Source organism: Trichomycterus rosablanca, chromosome 8 (assembly GCF_030014385.1).
Source record: "Trichomycterus rosablanca isolate fTriRos1 chromosome 8, fTriRos1.hap1, whole genome shotgun sequence".
NCBI lineage: Eukaryota > Metazoa > Chordata > Actinopteri > Siluriformes > Trichomycteridae > Trichomycterus > Trichomycterus rosablanca.
The window spans coordinates 40,808,133-40,826,318 of NC_085995.1; the positions used below are offsets into that span (position 1 = coordinate 40,808,133).

The window sequence follows — 18,186 nt, forward strand, 5'->3', positions numbered from 1 at the left end:
GCCTAGTCATTGGGAAGTGCGCTCGCTCTCAGTGCAGGTCACATGCCCGGATTGAAAAAGGAGGGTCACGTCAGGAAGGGCATGGTCAGAAGTATGTGGACACCTCTACTAATTAACAATGATAAAAATATGTACTTCATACTTAGTGCCAACAGTTTGGGGAAGGTCTGTTCTGGCTCCTTGACTCCGCCCATGGTGTAATGAGTTCGGTTTGGTGTGAAGGAATTTTGGTGTCCTGACCTCAGCCCCACTCGAATTTTCTGAATAAATGGGCATCAATTCCCACAGACATACTCTAAAGTCTCGTGAGAAGCCTTTTCAGTAGATCCCTGACCTAAACCCTACTGACCATCAGTTGTTCAGTGGGTCCAGCACTAATCCCTGACCTCACAGACGCTCTTACTGTCTCATGGGCACAAATTCCTACAGACACACTCCAGAATGGTGTGGAAAGCCTTCCTAGAACAGAGCAGATTGTGAGATCTATACTCATGCCCACGGTTTTGGACTGAGATGCACACTGGTAGCCTAATGGGAAGAGTTGATGGTTACCAACTGAAGGTTATGGGTTCAAATCTCAGCTCTGCCATGCAGCCACCGTTGGGCCCTCGGGCGAGGCCCTTAGCTCTCTCGGCTGCCCCTTGCACTCAGATCTATCATCTGCATTTCTTTCACAGCAGGTAAAAAGAAGTCCAAGTTCCAGACGTTCAAGAGCTTCTTCGTGAAGAAGAAAGCAAAGGAGAGCGCGGCACCGTCGGCGGAGGGCGAGGTCCAGTCCAGTGAGGACGTCCACACTCGGGCGTCGCCCGTCCTCACCGACAGGGACAGCGACTCCGGGTGAGAATCTGAAAAAACCTCAAAACTCTGCTGTCCAAAAACAAACGGAATATGTTGTCGTGTAAGGCAGACCCCAGTTTGACTCAATCTAAATGGGCACAAATCCCCACAGACACACTTTAAAATACCAGCAAGTTTTGCAGACACACACTTAATGACCAAAAGTATTGGGACACCCTGATACTTCAGCCAAAACAATCAATACCAGAACGTAGACTGATCGATCAGCGCCCACCTGTATAAGTTCCCACAGACCTACTCCAAAGTCTATAAAGTTCACACAGTGTATAGTAGAATAAAAGTCGTGTATTTGTATATCATAGCTTGGGTGGGAGCTGTGGTCTGGTGTGTGGGTGGTGCTGGGTTCGAATCTCAGCTGCGCTATCAGCCGGTCAGGCGTCCACACCGACATGATTGGCTATGTCTAAGTGGGTGATGGAACAGCCTAGCCGTTGGGAGGTGCAGGTCAGTGCGCTCTCAGTGTAATAAATAGATCGACTTTGCCTCAACAGTTTAGGGAAGGCCTCCTCCCTGCTCACGGTCAAGTGTCCGAATACTTTTGGTCGCACCGTTTGTCCGACCGGCGTCTAACGAACCATCTGCTTCTTCAACAGGTCCAGGACGGGCGCAGGAAACGAGGCGCGGTCACATGACAGCGTCATCGCCTCCGACTCGCCCTCGTCCGAGAGGAACGAAGGTCTCCGGAGCTCCCAGGATGGAATCCACGGCAAAGTCAAAGCTCTCCAGGTTCTCCACACACACACACACACACATGGGCACAAATCCCTACAGACACACTCCAAAATGTCATGGAAAGCCTCGCCAGTACAGAACAGAACAGGCTGTGACATCAGGAAAACAGGAGTCAGCACTATGCTGATGCCCACGGTTTTGCAATGAGATGGACACTGGTATCGTAGTGGGTAGAGCAGTGGGTGACCAACCAGACAGTTGTGGGTTCAAATCCCGGTGTCATGCAGCCTGGTTTGATTAAAATAGATCCACTTGAGTTTAGCTACACCCAATCACACGTATCCCAGTTTGAGACAACAGTTTGGGAAGTTGTACTGGGAGGCTGTTGTACTAAACGTGCACAAATCCCGACAGACAGACTACAAAACAGTCTGGTGAGAAGCTTCTCGTTAGAGCGGCTGTTGTCCTAGCTGAGAGGATCACATGCTGTAGACGTCACTCTGTTTTAATACCGGTTGTTTTTAAATGAGTTAGGATGTCCAGCAAGCTCGTGCTCAGGAGTCCAGATACTTTAGACCAGACCTGGGCATTGTACGGCCCGCGGGCCACATCCGGCCCGCGAGACATCCCCAACCGGCCCGCGTGAGGGTCGTGGCAATTAAAAATGAGATGTAAATAAATGTACTGTACATCAAACATGCAATATAACAGGATTGATTTTGACGGGAGCGCTGTGTCTTTAAATATCCGTACGTTTCGATTTGCGTGTGTGTGAGTGTATCAGCTTCACTGTAATGCGAACAGAACTGAGTGTGATTGACGGTGGAGTTTTTAACAAGACACGAACTTCTGAATTGTTTATTTACTAAAGTCAGGTGTAACGCTGGTTAAGGATCAGAATTTAGGCCCTAAATCGCTGTTACGATACTAAACAGAAACACAAGAACATGAACGATGCGGAGCGTCACACCTGAAGCTTCTCTAACTAAACTGCAAAAGCAACAAGGACTGTTTTATAAAGTTTAACACATCCAGAACTGAAGCAGTCAGGACCAGCTTTTTAAAATGATTTTAAAAATAATATTAAACAATAACAAAGGACTGAAAAACAAATGAGGTAATTAGACTCAAAACAAAATAGTGTAAAGTTTAAAAACCTGTTCACATTTGTTTTTGCATTTGTTTAAACAGTAAAATAATGTTGATGTTTTTACTCTGCATACTTCAAATTTTCTAAATGTACCATCAAAACATTAACATCTTATTAGAACTGTACAATTCACTGCTTTTCATAAAGAGGTTAAGGTACTGGACTAGTAATCAGAAGGTTGCTGGTTCAAGCCCCACCACTGCCAGGTTACTGCTGTTGGGCCCTTAATCAAGTCCCATAACCCTTAACTGCTCAGACTGTATACTGTAACTGTATTGTAAATCGCTTTGGATAAATGCATCTGCTAAATGCTGAAAATGTAAATGTAAATAAAAAGATAAAATTAATATTGAGCAGAATTAAGTTCACCTTATTGGTCCGGCCCTCCACAACAGTCCGAGTTTCTTATGTGGCCCCTTGGAAAATTTAATTGCCCACCCCTGCTTTAGACCATACACGTGTTTACCCATGTTTCCTGTGCAGATGCAGCTGAAGCAGGCGATCCGTCTGGGTTCTCCTGCGTCCGTCTCCAAGAGGAGGAGCGACGACAGCGTGACCCTGTCGGACGACGACGGTCTTCCCCGCAGCCCTCAGGAGTGCTCGACCCCCTGCACTGTACTCACCGCGTCCTCTCAGAGGGTACGCCGCACCAAATCCCAAAAGTATTTTGACACCCGACCGTGTTATCTTTTCAGCTAGAACAGCAGCCGCTCTTCTGAGAAGTTTCTCACAAGACTTTGGAGTGTGTCTGTGTGTGGGAATTTGTGCCCGTTCTGTCAAAAGATGTCAGTGTTTGTATGGCTGGGCACGTCCTGCACAGAGCCCTGACTTAACAGCTCTGGGATGAACCAGAACATCAACTGATCGATCAAATGCCGTCACCTTCTGACCAATCGGGCACAAATTCCCACAGACACACTCCAAAGTCTTTGTTTAAAAGCTTCTCAGAAGAGCGGCTGTTGAAAAGATCCCACAGAGGAAATGAACAGCCGACAAGCTCACGGTCAGGCGTCCGAATACTTTTGGCTATCTAGTGTACCCGAGGAAGGACAGACCCTGACCCCCGCGTGTCTCTCTTTCTGGTTACAGTCGTCCGGTGTGGTCCAGAGATGCAGTTCTGTCAGTCTGGAGGGATCAGAGAGCGACGATGAGCAGGTAACTCACTCCACGTGCTCGAAAGAATGTGGACGTCTGTCTCATCTACTTTGGGCGGATGTTTAGTAGTGCGTCTGTCGGGATTTGTGCACGTTCAGTCAGGAAAGCATTTATGAAGACTTTTCTCTCCGTGCTCTGGTCAAGGTGCCAGCATGAGCATGGTGGACTCTTTGTATGAAATACTGCTCTCTGTAAGAACCTACAGCTATGACCACAGGGTGTCTCGGAGTGGCCTCATGCCAGTCCGTGGATCTTCCCGTCCAAATGAGGCTGGACATGTGGCAGAACAGGGGAACTGGGAATGACCCCAAAACAGAGGGCATCAGACCCCAAAAAGGAGGGCATCAGACCTCAAAAAGGAGGACATCAGAGCCTAAAAAGAAAGATCATCAGACCCCAAACAGTAGGACATCAGACCTCAAAAAGGAGGGCATCAGACCCCAAAAAGAAAGATCATCAGACCCCAAACAGTAGGACATCAGACCTCAAAAAGGAGGGCATCAGACCTCAAAAAGGAGGACATCAGACCTTAAAAAGAAGGGCATCATACCCCAAAAGGAGGGCATCATACCCCAAAAGGAGGGCATCAGACTCCAAAAAAGAGGGCATCAGACCCCAAAAAGAAGGACATCATACCCCAAAAAGGACATCAGACCCCAAAAAGGGCATCAGACCTCAAAAAGAAGGGCATCAGAGCCCAAAAAGTAGAACATCAGACCCCAAAAAGAAGGGCATCAGACCTTAAAAAGAAGGGCATCATACCCCAAAAGGAGGGCATCAGACCCCCCAAAAAAAGGCAACAGACCCCAAAAAGAAGGGCATCAGAGCCCAAAAAAGAGGGTATCAGACCCCAAAAAGAAGGGCATCAGACCCCAAAAAGGAGAACATCAGACCCATAAAAGGAGGACATCTGTGGATCTCCCTGCCCAAAGGAGGCGGGGCAAGTGGCAGAACAGGGGAACTGGAAATGACTAGAAGGTGACACAGAGTAGGGATTGGTCAGTGAGTTCTTATGTCCACTAGTCTGAAAATAGTCCAACAGGCTCCGTGAAGGTCTGATGAAGCTGGAACTGCTGGATATCTTCTCACCTCCTGCAGCACTTCATGTGCTCCTGGTGTGATCTTTGCAGAGCATAAAATGAGGCCTCAGACAGCAGTTCCTTTAGAAGTGCTTTTGCAGCCTCGTTAGCTCCGTTCTTGAATAATCCGGGGAATCGGTCACGTCCGCAGATCCATCATGAGAAGATCAGCCTCAGACCACAGCGGCGTGACCCCCACCACACATTCCATCCAGCTGAGGAAAACGTCTCTGGTTTTTTTATTTCCTTATTTTCTCTCCCAAGAGGAAATGACTGGAGACACCAGACGGCGCTGAGTCATGTGAGGAGGAAGGAGACGCGGTGGAGGACGGAGGAGCTTGGGGTTTGGGGTTTCAGTAGATCCGTGGAGTGTTTAGGTCCTTCAGAGAAGAACCGGAGCTCCTTAAAATGACTGTTAGCTCAGTGTGACATTAAAGCACAACGAGCCATAAAAATACAGTCAATGATCACTTCCATAACCCCAAAAAACATCAGACCTCAAAGAACATCAGACCTCAAAAAACATCAGACCCCAAAAAGGAGAACATCAGACCCCAAAAAGGAGAACATCAGATCCCTAAAAGGAGAAAATCAGACCCCAAACAGGAGAAAATCAGACCCCAAACAGGAGAACATCAGACCCCAAAAAGGAGGACATCAGACCCCAAACAGGAGGAACATTTAAATAGTGACATCTGGTGGTGAAACGTTGGAACTTCAACAGTAAAAACACTAAAGAAATGCACGAAGCTAACGAGGTTACCGGTGTTTAAAAACAGTGTTGGTTCTGTAAAGATCACACCAAGAGCACACGAGGTGATGTAGGAGGTGAGAGAATATCCAGAATTTTGGCTTTATCAGATCTTTATGGAACTTGTTGGACTGTGTTACTGTACTGTGGTGTTTGTGGTTAAGAACAGTGACATCTGGTGGTGAAGTGTAGAAACTTCAGCAGTAAAAACATTGATTTAAATATCTACTAGTTTTATATAGTTTCTGTAAAATAACAGAAAACGATATACAGCCAATCAAAGAGAGAGGATTGACCCCTGTCACAGGCACTATTAGGTCCGGCCCTAACCACGATCAGGTACCTGGAACAGTGGAACTAGAAGTTTGGTTCTAATGGTTTTGGATGTTTTGTTACTTTAAATTTGACTTTTTTGGCCCCTTTTCCTCCTCATTAGATCCAATCTTTATTTTCTTGCTGCTACCGCCTCCATCCCTGATCTAGGAGTGTTGCACACTATCACACGCCCTCTCTGAGACTTGTACACCCATACGGAGAACCACACAGTGCCAACTGTAGTCCACCAGTCACATCTGTCCATCTCAGCGGTGATGGGCTAGCACATTAAACTCCTGCGCCACCTCCCAGTACACCAGGCAGTGGAACTGGAACTGTTCTTACTGGTTTAGTCCAGTCCCAGTACTCGGTGCAGTGAAACGTCTTTAACTGTTGTGTTTTCTGTTCTTCCTGCATGTAGATGTCTGGAGCTTCATCGAGGCCGGAAACCCCACAGTCATCCATCCTCGTGGACTTCAGTCAGCCAGCCAGCTCCTTGTCCTGCCTGGATAGCTCCGCCGCCCACCATCGCATCGCCGTCAAAGCCAACGCATGTGCCCAGAGGAAGAGCGCCAGTGTGAGACATCCCTAACATCCCTAACATCACCATCAGATCCACATCTAATAGATCCCTCACCCTCACATGCACCATCAGATCCACATCTAATAGATCCCTCACACGCACCATCAGATCCACATCTAATAGATCCCTCACCCTCACACGCACCATCAGATCCACATCTAATAGATCCCTCACCCTCACACGCACCATCAGATCCACATCTAATAGATCCCTCACCCTCACACGCACCATCAGATCCACATCTAATAGATCCCTCACCCTCACACGCACCATCAGATCCACATCTAATAGATCCCTCGCCCTCACACGCACCGTCAGATCCACATCTAATAGATCTCTCACCCTCACACGCACCATCAGATCCACATCTAATAGATCCCTCACCCTCACACGCACCATCAGATCCACATCTAATAGATCCCTCGCCCTCACACGCACCGTCAGATCCACATCTAATAGATCCCTCACCCTCACACGCACCATCAGATCCACATCTAATAGATCCCTCACCCTCACACGCACCATCAGATCCACATCTAATAGATCTCTCACCCTCACACGCACCATCAGATCCACATCTAATAGATCCCTCACCCTCACACGCACCATCAGATCCACATCTAATAGATCCCTCACCCTCACACGCACCATCAGATCCACATCTAATAGATCTCTCACCCTCACACGCACCATCAGATCCACATCTAATAGATCCCTCACCCTCACACACACCATCAGATCCACATCTAATAGATCCCTCACCCTCACACGCACCATCAGATCCACATCTAATAGATCTCTCACCCTCACACGCACCATCAGATCCACATCTAATAGATCCCTCACCCTCACACACACCATCAGATCCACATCTAATAGATCCCTCACCCTCACACGCACCATCAGATCCACATCTAAAATAAAGATTTAGGTTCAGGTGTTGCTTAGATAATGGTGTGTACGTTTCTGAAGACATCTACATGCGAGCAAGTGTTCGTCTCCACTGCAAAGGTTTAAACAAACCACCTTCTCTCTTCTTGCATTCAGAGGGAGCTCAGGAGACGAGACCTGAGAGAAAAAGTCCTTCTCAGAGACGCAGAAGACAAACTACAAGCTTCCAAAACCAGTACAGATGAGGAGGAAAGCAACGGTATCTCAGATTCCTTCATTTGTTAAAAATCTTACAGGTTTTTTCTTTCTTGACTCACTAAACTTCGATTCTCCATCATCTGATGTTTCAGAGGACGTAGTGGACATCAGTGAAGCACAGGAGGCATCTCAAATAAGAGTATCATCACAGAATGAGAGGGATGAGCATGCCTGCTCTCAAAGAGCCTCCAGAACATCCACAACCTCTGCTGAAACCTCAGAGGAAGACTCTGTGTCTGCCAGGGATCATGTCGACTACCGTGAGATACTGGAGTCCTCCTGGGAGAACCCGATAACTCTGGAGCTCCAGACCGACGACTTCCTGTTGGACTCGGCATGTGAGGTTGTCCCTGAGGAGCAGGGGTCACTGCTGGAGGAAGTCCTAAGCTCCCTGAAGGGTCCTCTGACGTCAGCCTTGATGCTGGAGTCCAAGGATACAGCTGCACAGATGAAGGTTTGAACCTTACACTTATGGAATGATCTGCTGGTCTCTGTAATATTAATCATGCAACCGACGATACCAATGTTCTTGTCACGTCCTGTTTCAGGTGGAGGTCACAACCGAGGAAGACGTGGTGGCCAAGGAGAGCGCACCAAACCAAACTCCAGTCTTGGAGGACGAGATACTACCAGTTCAGAGCACTCTTTCTGCAATGGTCCTTCTCCAACGAGAGGTGGAGGATCTGGAAGAAGCTTCACAGGAAGATGGAGAGCAGGAGGTAGAAGCATTTGCAAAGGAACCTTCACTTGAAGAAGAAGATGTGCAAGTGTATGAAGACGAGGTTGAACCAGAGGATTACGAGGTTAAAATTGAGAACCGTGAAGACCAGGATGACTTGGCAAGGAGAGATTGTGAAACCTTGGAAGATGTTGGAGGTTTAGAGCAAAACATCGAGGCAAAGGAGGTGGAGGAAGTTATAGATGAGGAAGAAGCAAGTAGGGATGAAGAATATGCATTTGAGGAGCAAGAGGACAGAGATGCAGAAGAACTGCAAGAGCAAGTGGAACCAGAAGATCAGTCAAGTCCAGTGGAACACAAAGTCCAACTTGAGATCAAATCAGAAGCAAGCTGTAACGTTGAAAGCCATTACAAGTCAGACCAAGTGGTTGAAGACAGTGCCTTGGAATCACCAGAAGATCTCAGCCAGGCTGAAGATCTCCCAGAGTCTGGTGATCATCCTTCCTTTGTGGTGACCACCATGCTGGATCTTTGTTTCCCCAGGAAAACCACAAGTGCTCAAAACCAGCCTGAGGAAAAGGAGGATGAGCAGGAGGAGACCACTGAGCAGAATCATGGATGTGAAGAAGACTCCAATGACAACCTTGAGTTATCAATTGAAAATGAAGAACCACAGGAGCAAACCCATGCCCTGGTGAGGTCCACCTCTAATGATGCTCTCCAAGAACTAGATCAAGAAGAATCACCCTCCACGCCGCAGGATGAACCTGTATTCAAAGAGTCTCCAAGCACAGATGAATCTTCTGAGATGTCCACCAATGCAGTTGAGTCTCCAGTCCAGAAAGAGAAATGTGAACCTCCTGAGGAGGCCGCCCCCGAAAATCCCTTCGGAGTTCGGCTGAGGAAGACGGCGGCTCTGCAGCGCTACGTTTCTGGAGAAGAAGGTCCAACTCCGAGTGTGCAGGCGGAACCTGCCGAGGTACAGAAGGCTCCTTTTGGAGGACACCTTGCCAGAAGGACGTCGTTGCCCAAAAAGCCTGATCAGCCACCTGATGGTGGCGTGAAGCCCAGGAGAACCTCAGGTACCACCTGATCATTTCTGATTCATTTATTTGATTTAAGCTTTATCATGCTGGTGTTCCATAGATATTTTGTCCACCAACACAGACCCAGAGCTGGTTCCAAAGTTCTCAATCTCAAATCACTCTGGACTAAATGAAATTTGGGACACAGCCCAAGATCCCCAAGATGACAAATGTCTTTATTTTGTTCTCCACTTACCATATAGAAGCACTTTGTAGTTCTACAATTACTGACTGTAGTCCATCTGTTTCTCTGCATGCTTTGTTACCCCCCTTCACCCTGTTCTTCAATGGTCAGGACCCCCACAGGACCCCCACAGAGCAGGTATTATTTAGGTGGTGGATGATTCTCAGCACTGCAGTGACACTGACATGGTGGTGGTGTGTTAGTGTGTGTTGTGCTGGTACGAGTGGATCAGACACAGCAGTGCTGCTGGAGTTTTTAAACACCGTGTCCACTCACTGTCCACTCTATTACACACTCCTACCTAGTCGCTCCACCTTGTAGATGTAAAGTCAGAGACGATCGCTCATCTATTGCTGCTGTTTGAGTCGCTCATCTTCTAGACCTTCATCAGTGGTCACAGGACGCTGCCCACGGGGCGCTGTCGGCTGGATGTTTTTGGTTGGTGGACTATTCTCAGTCCAGCAGTGACAGTGAGGTGTTTAAAAACTCCAGCAGCGCTGCTGTGTCTGATCCACTCATACCAGCACAACACACACTAACACACCACCACCATGTCAGTGTCTGAGAATCATCCACCACCTAAATAATACCTGCTTTGTGGGGGTCCTGACCATTGTATGCAAAGAAACAGATGGACTACAGTCAGTAATTGTAGAACTACAAAGTGCTTCTATATGGTAAGTGGAGCTGATAACATGGACAGTGAGTGTAGAAACAAGGAGGTGGTTTTAATGTTATGGCTGATCGGTGTATACTTATATAAGCTCGGTGCTGAGTCTTTGCCTTGAGAGACTCGGTTCACCACCACACCTCTTGGTGGTGAGCTCTTCAGGTCTTCAGGCCAGCATCCAATCAGGTCATGATTTGGTTCCTATAGATGCTTACTGCCTCCCCAAAGGAGCACCAAGTCCAGCACTGGCACAAAGACTGATGTAGTTAAGGCGACCCGCTCTATATTTTGTTCATCTTGTGGTGTCATTTGCAGATCATGCAGTCGGGAACGTGGCAGCGGAGACCTCAGAAGGTCCAAGCTGGATCTCTCTGGCCAGACAGAAGCAGAAGGTCTTTAAAGAGAACTCCCTGGATGAGTCTTCACAGGTGAGTCCTCCCTGTTTCACTTTTAAACTTGTGTTGCAGCTCCAGCTTCTGAGAAATGGTGAGAATCAGAATCAGCTTCTCCCAGAGTCTAAAACGCTTCTGGTTCAAAATAAAGCTTAACGTGGTTTAATGTAGTAAAAGAAGGAGACAGGAGCACTAAACTTCTCTTCATTATTACTGCTCATAAGTTCCTCCACTAATCACATTCCTCACTCGCTGTTTTACTACAATAAGCGCTTTTGTCTCTTCTCGTGTGAATGCGCCGGTGCTGAAGGGAATACGGTATTCCAACATCGATCATCTCCAGCATTAAGAAGCGTCAGGAAACAATAAAGAAGTAAAACTAAAGTGCAGCTTTTATTGTATTGTTATTGATGTGTAACTGTTAGTAATTGTATTTCAGTGTGTTTATATTATATTTGTGTTATTTTCAGTGTTTAAGTGTCAAAAACAACCTCATTATTTTACATGAGACTAAAATATCTGCAGCTCCACGGGACCATGGACGCATCTGACATCCAGTTTTAAGGTAGCGCTGTATTTAAAAGGCTGTGACCGGAGTTCACCGTCAGTGTCGGGAGGCGTCATTTACTGTCTGTTTATCTTTCTTAAGACAACAATCGCTCACAATCCCGCCATGTTTTCCATTACGTGACCACAGAGCTACGTGGCGCGGTCGGATCTATTCATTTCCAAACCTCAACACACACTGTGTTTGTTTGCGTCTGGCCGTCTGTGCAGGACCAGCCATTGTCGATACAAAACACTGTCCGTATTATTGTGGTCCTGTGTGAACTGTCTCGCTCGCGTTTCCCTTATATTTCTCTCTTCTTAATAAATGATTCTAGGAGGAAGTTAAGGAGACGTCACCTGATTTATCCAGTCCAGTCAGCAAGGATCATCTGAAACCGGTCACTTCACCTGTTAAAGGTAAAAACACCAGACATGGGGGTTTGTACACGACACAGCCAAAAGTATTTGGAAGCATTTGTATGGCTCATTGATCAGTTGGTGTTGGGTGTGGCTGAGGTCAGGGCTCTGTGCAGGACACTTGAATTATTCTGGAACAGGAAACGACCTACCCTAAACTGTTGCTGCAAAGCTGGAAGCATATCATGTCCTTTATATCATTGATTTATTACACCTGTTAGCGATTGCTCTGGCTGAAACTCATGAATTCAATAATTAAAAGTGTCCCAGACGGGATTGTTGGTGCGTTGTCGCCATCTAGCGGACAACTCATGTAGTACAATTCAGGTCAAATGTGAACGTACACTTCTATAAACACAGTTTTGGGATATACTGCTGTTATATATACACACCCTATTGTTATATATGTTGTATATATGTGCCGAACGTGATGTGCTGTTGTAATATTTAAATATTTACTGACTGTTGGTGTCCAGCAACTCAGCCACCAAGTGTTACCACGTAAAATGACAGGGCGGGGCAGCGGATGCTGAGGAACATAGTGCACAGAGGTCACCAACTTTCTGCAGAGTCGATCACTACAGAGCTCCAAACTTCATGTAGCCTTCAGATTAGCTGAAGAACAGTGTGTAGAGCTTCATGGAACGGGTCTCCATGGCCGAGCAGCAGAATCCAAGCCTTACATCACAGAGCGCAATGCAAAGCGTCGGATGCAGTGGTGTAAAGCACACCGCCACTGGACTCTAGAGCAGTGGAGACGTGTTCTCTGGAGTGACGAATCACGCTTCTCCGTCTGGAGATACGATGGACGAGTCTGGGTTTGGCGGTTGCCAGGAGACGGTACCTGTCTGACTGTATTGTGCCGAGTGTAAAGTGTGGTGGAGGGGGGATTATGGTGTGGGGGTGTTTTTGAGGAGTCGGGCTCGGCCCCTTAGTTCCAGTGAAAGGAACTCTTAATGCTTCAGCATATCAAGAGATTCTGGACAATTTCATGCTCCCAACTTTGTGGGAACAGTTTGGGGATGGCCCCTTCCTGTTCCAACATGACTGCGCACCAGTGCACAAAGCACAAGCTCCATAAAGACGTGGATGAGCCAGTTCGGTGTGGAAGAACTTGACTGGCCTCAACTCGATAGATAGAACATCTTTGGGATGAATTAGAGCGGAGACTGTGAGCCGGGCCTTCTCGTCCAACATCAGTGTCTGACCTCACAAATGCGCTTCTGGAAGAACGGTCAAAAATTCCCATAAACACACTCCTAAACCTTGTGGAAAGCCTTCCCAGAGGAGTTGAAGCTGTTATAGCTGCAAAGGGTGGCGACATCATATTAAACCCTGTGGATTAAGACTGGGAGTCACTCAGGTTCACATGCGTGTGAAGGCAGACGAGCGAATACTTTTGGCTGTGTGGTGTAAGTGTCACATTATTTTGAGAGGAAATTTGGTCTGCTATGGATGAATGATGCTGTCCACAGTCAGACGAGCTTTATACGACCCTGTACATGCTATATATGATGAAATTGGGCTGTTCTTGCTGCGTAAGATTTTGCTATCTAGCACCTCACTGAATCTCCTGTGAAGTTTATTTGGTATGTTCATAATTTGTTTATTTTCCACCACCCTAAACTACAAATACTAACTGCTTTATTTCCTCTGTGATCAGTTCCGTGCCTCCTGGACATTTCCAAACCAGCGCCGGTCGAGAAGGAGAGGAGAAGCACCAGCCCCCCAGCGCCGGGTCCAGCCCCGACTCCTGTAACCCAGGACGAACCGCCGTGGCTCGCTCTGGCCAAGAAGAAAGCCAAAGCCTGGAGCGAGATGCCTCAGATCGTACAGTAGAGAAGACGCCGGGCGGCGGCGTGGTCTCTTCCGTGATGTTTTGCACACACAGAAATGTTTTCGGTTTCTTCGTCACCGTTTCGCACACGAGAATTGTACACAAATGAGAGAAACAAACGGCGGGGAGCGGAGACGAACGTCAGGAGGACGCGTTTGTTCCGGCCTCCCAACCGAAGGAGAAAAACTCCTTCTTTTTTTAAACACACAGCAAATTTATTTTCTATAAATGTTTATTTTTAACCACGTGAAGCTCTCGTTAATGGACAATCTTGCTTTCGATTCTTTAAAGATAAAATAAAACGCGCTCAGGTGGTGCAGCGATAATAAAACACGCTAGCACACCAGAGCTGGGATCTCAAATAAATCGTATCGAATCTCAGCTCTGCCAGGGATAGGGAGCTCATAACCGATGCAATAGCGACCTCTGCTGGCTGGTTGATTTGAGATATAATGCTGCACAAGGCTGATCGGCATATGAAAAGATGCAGTCGGCTACTGCACACGTGTCGGAGGGGGCGTGTGTCAGTTCGCTCTCCTCAATCGGAACGGGTGTCAGCACCGGTAGAGTGCGTCCAATCGGGTAAAAATTGGACGCACTAAAAATAAATAAAGCATTTTCATTAAAGAACTCACAAACACGGCTCTGATCAGGGCGGAGCAGCTCCGTCGTCGCAGTAATCGTGAGAATCGGAGAATAAATCTTTGTATTTATTTATCGCTCTCGTGCAGGTTTTATGGAACGTCGTTCTATTTTTGTATCACTTTACCCTGCACAGTTTGTATCTTGTAAATAAAAAAAATACAACTAAAGAAATAAAATCCTGTTTGGTTTGGTTTGTTTACGTCTCCTTCACGTTTGGGGTTCTCGGCTCGGCCGTGCAGCCACTGTTGGGCCCCTGAGCTCCAGGGATGACGTACGATGGCCGACCCTGCGCTTGTACTGTACACTGTACACGTGTTTACACACTGCCTGGCCAAAAAAAAAGTCACCACCTGGATTTAACTAAGCAAATAGGTAAGAGCCTCCCATTGGATAATTACTGCATAGGTGATTATGTTTCAACAAGTTATTTAACCCGAACTGATGCAGTGAGGAGCTTCTCATTTGTTAAACAACCATGTGGAAAGACACGTCCTGTGGTCGTGGAAAAGATGTTCATCTGTTTCAGAAGGGTCAAATTATTGGCATCAAGCAGAGAAAACATCTAAGGAGAAGCTGAAACTACCACAATCGGGTTAAGAACTGTCCAACGCATTATTAAAAAGTGGAAGCACAGTGGGGGGGAAGGAAGGAATGTGGTCAGAAAAAAATCTTGAATTATAGTGATGGGCGATCACTTAAACGTTTGGTGAAATCAGATGGTAGAAGAACTCCAGTAGAACTCAGGGATGTTTAATAGTGACAGTAAGAGCATTTCCACACGCACAATGTGAAGGGAACTCAAGGGATTGGGACTAAACAGCTGTGTAGCCTTAAGAAAACCACTCGTCAGTGAGGCTAACCGGCAAAAACGGCTTCAATTTGCTAGGGAGCATAAAGATTGGACTCTGGAGCAATGGAAGAAGGTCATGTGGTCTGATGAGTCCAGATTTACCCTGTTCCAGAGTGATGGGCGCATCAGGGTAAGAAGAGAGGCGGCTGAAGTGATGCACCCATCATGCCTAGTGCCTACCGTACCAGCCTGTGGGGGCAGCGCTATGATCTGGGGTCGCTGCAGTCGGTCAGGGTCTAGGTTCAGCAACGTTATGTTCCCAAAGAATGAGGTCAGCTGACCACCTGAATATACTGAACCACCAGGTTATTCCATCAATGGATTTGTTCTTCCCTGATTCCCTATTCGACCTAAAAACAGCACAAAGGAGCAAATTAGTCCCCTTTCATCCCCAATTTAGTCATATCCGATTCCCTATTGTGAATCCGCTGTCGCTTGCTCAATCCTTGATCCGAGACGTGTCCAATCTGCTGCCGCTTCTCGTCACCTACCAGTTCTGGGTTCCCACAGAGAGCCGTATCGCGTACAGATATGTTTGGTTTGTTTTGTTTACATTCCCTTCACGTTTGGGGTTCTCGGCTCTGCCGTGCAGCCACCGTTGGGCCCCTGAGCGAGGCCCCGTACTCTCTCAGTTTCGGGGATGGCCGACCCTGCACTCGGACCCCAGCTTCCAAAGAAGAAAGAATTTCTATATGATAAATAAAGGCATTTTATTTTATTCTATTCAATTTAAAAACAGCACAAAGGAGCAAGTTGTTCCCTTTTTATTCCCAATTTAGTCATATCCGATTCCCGATTGTGAATCCGCTGTCGCTTGCAGACCCGCAGAGCTAAAGCAGGAGAGCCCCCCCCCCCCCACCGAGACGTATCCAATCCGCGGCCGCTTCTGGTCACCTACCAGTGTTTTGTTTACGTTTCCTTCACGTTTGGGGTTCTCGGCTCTGCCGTGCAGCCACTGTTGGGCCCCTGAGCGAGGCCCCTTACTCTCAGTTTTAGGGATGGCTGACCCTGCGCTCAGCTCCACAAAGGAGCAAGTTTTTCCCCTTTTATTTCCGATTTAGTCATATCCAATTCCCTATTGTACAACCCTGATCTGATCGAGAAGTGTCAGATCACCGGGGGAGACGTATCCAATCTGCTGCCGCTTCTTATCACCTACCAGTGTCGGGTTCCTACAGAGAGCCGTATCGCGTACAGAGAGCCACGCTAAGCTCTATGTAACCCCCCACCCCCACCCCTCAGTCCCAAAGATTGCATATCGACGCTGCCAACCTTCCCCTACATCTAACACGACCAATCGTGTCTGTGTGGACGCCCGGCCAGGTCAGCGTCTCCGCCGAGATTCGAACCTGTGACTATAAATGCTCCGTAGTGGTGCGCCACCGCAGTCAACCACCCGAGCGCCCTCAGGATTTCTAATATGCGTAAAAAATTGTAATCTAGTAGATCTCTTAGATCAGAAGAACCTGAAAGAAACCAGCACTGACATCAGAGAAACTCCAAATCTCAAACCCCCAGGATCGAACCCTGAGCTGTGCACCACCCACACACTATTTAATAACCTCACAAACATCAAACACAAACAAACGAGACCCCAGAACCCCACAGTTCGAGTCCTCCAGCGCCTCCTCACTCCGCCCGCCGTCTCTCCATCGCCGCCACTCGTTCCTCCAGGTTCACCAGCCGCTTCTCCACATGGCTGGCGTCGCCCGCGCTCCGCCCCCTGGTGGCTACGCTCCACGCCGCGCTGAGCGCCACCAGCCAGCACAGGCGAACCGCCGTGGTTTCGTCCGAGGCGCCGTGGTCGCTGATGATCCTGACGAAGATCCACAGCAACGCCACCACCTTCAGCATCCAGAACGTCCGCCGCACGAAGGCCACGCCCACACGCAGCGCGGCGTACAGCAGCCAGTAACCGATCACGGCCAGGAGCCCCCACTGCGCCACCTGGGTCATGCCCTGAGGGGTGAAGCGAGGGATGTAGATGGGGTCTGGAACACCAGAGAGAAAAAAGCATTATCAGATCAACATCTTATCTAATAGATCCCTCACCCTCACAGATCCACATCTAATAGATCCCTCACCCTCACACGCACCATCAGATCCACATCTAATCTAATAGATCCCTCACCCTCACACGCACCATCAGATCCACATCTAATAGATCCCTCACCCTCACACGCACCACCAGATCCACATCTAATAGATCCCTCACCCTCACACGCACCATCAGATCAACATCTAATAGATCCCTCACCCTCACACGCACCATCAGATCCACATCTAATAGATCCCTCACCCTCACACGCACCACCAGAGCCACATCTAACAGATTCCTCACCCTCACACGCACCATCAGATCCACATCTAACAGATCCCTCACTCTCACATGCACCATCAGATCCACATCTAACAGATCCCTCACCCTCACATGCACCATCAGATTCACATCTAATCTGATAGATCCCTGACCCTCACACACCATCAGATCAACATCTTATCTAATAGATCCCTCAGGCTCACACACACCATCAGATCAACATCTAATAGATCCCTCACCCTCACACACACCATCAGATCCACATCTAATCTAATAGATCCCTCACCCTCACCATCAGATCCACATCTAATAAATCCCTCACCCTCACACACCATCAGATCAACATCTTATCTAATAGATCCCTCAGGCTAACACACACCATCAGATCAACATCTAATAGATCCCTCACCCTCACACACACCATCAGATCCACATCTAATCTAATAGATCCCTCACCCTCACACGCACCATCAGATCCACATCTAATAGATCCCTCACCCTCACACACACCATCAGATCCACATCTAATCTAATAGATCCCTCACCCTCACACGCACCATCAGATCCACATCTAACAGATCCCTCACCCTCACATGCACCATCAGATTCACATCTAATAGATCCCTCACCCTCACACGCACCATCAGATCCACATCTAATCTAACAGATCCCTCACCCTCACACGCACCATCAGATCCACATCTAACAGATCCCTCACCCTCACACACCATCAGATCCACATCTAATAGATCCCTCACCCTCACACGCATCATCAGATCCACATCTAATAGATCCCTCACCCTCACACGCATCATCAGATCCACATCTAATAGATCCCTCACCCTC

The 18,186-nt window shown here is 47.8% G+C and overlaps 2 protein-coding genes across 7 annotated transcripts in view; one reads left to right on the plus strand and one right to left on the minus strand.

Annotated features, from left to right (window-relative positions):
- Positions 1-14,346, plus strand: part of zgc:66433 (uncharacterized protein LOC321250 homolog) — a 38,688-nt gene extending 24,342 nt beyond the window's left edge. For all 6 annotated transcript variants that reach the window (XM_063000887.1, XM_063000888.1, XM_063000883.1 and 3 more), the window contains exons 3-13: positions 678-837; positions 1,452-1,584; positions 3,164-3,319; positions 3,770-3,835; positions 6,402-6,557; positions 7,611-7,713; positions 7,805-8,166; positions 8,261-9,473; positions 10,646-10,758; positions 11,607-11,688; positions 13,352-14,346. In XM_063000887.1, the coding sequence (XP_062856957.1) occupies positions 678-837; positions 1,452-1,584; positions 3,164-3,319; positions 3,770-3,835; positions 6,402-6,557; positions 7,611-7,713; positions 7,805-8,166; positions 8,261-9,473; positions 10,646-10,758; positions 11,607-11,688; positions 13,352-13,527 (2,720 nt within the window). In that variant the 3' untranslated portion in view covers positions 13,528-14,346. The remainder of the gene's footprint in view (positions 1-677; positions 838-1,451; positions 1,585-3,163; positions 3,320-3,769; positions 3,836-6,401; positions 6,558-7,610; positions 7,714-7,804; positions 8,167-8,260; positions 9,474-10,645; positions 10,759-11,606; positions 11,689-13,351) is intronic.
- Positions 14,347-15,716: 1,370 nt separating this feature from the next.
- si:dkey-74k8.3 (uncharacterized) overlaps positions 15,717-18,186 on the minus strand; it is an 8,363-nt gene continuing 5,893 nt past the window's right edge. The window contains exon 3 of the mRNA XM_063000890.1: positions 15,717-17,011. Within this exon, the coding sequence (XP_062856960.1) occupies positions 16,650-17,011 (362 nt within the window). The 3' untranslated portion in view covers positions 15,717-16,649. The remainder of the gene's footprint in view (positions 17,012-18,186) is intronic.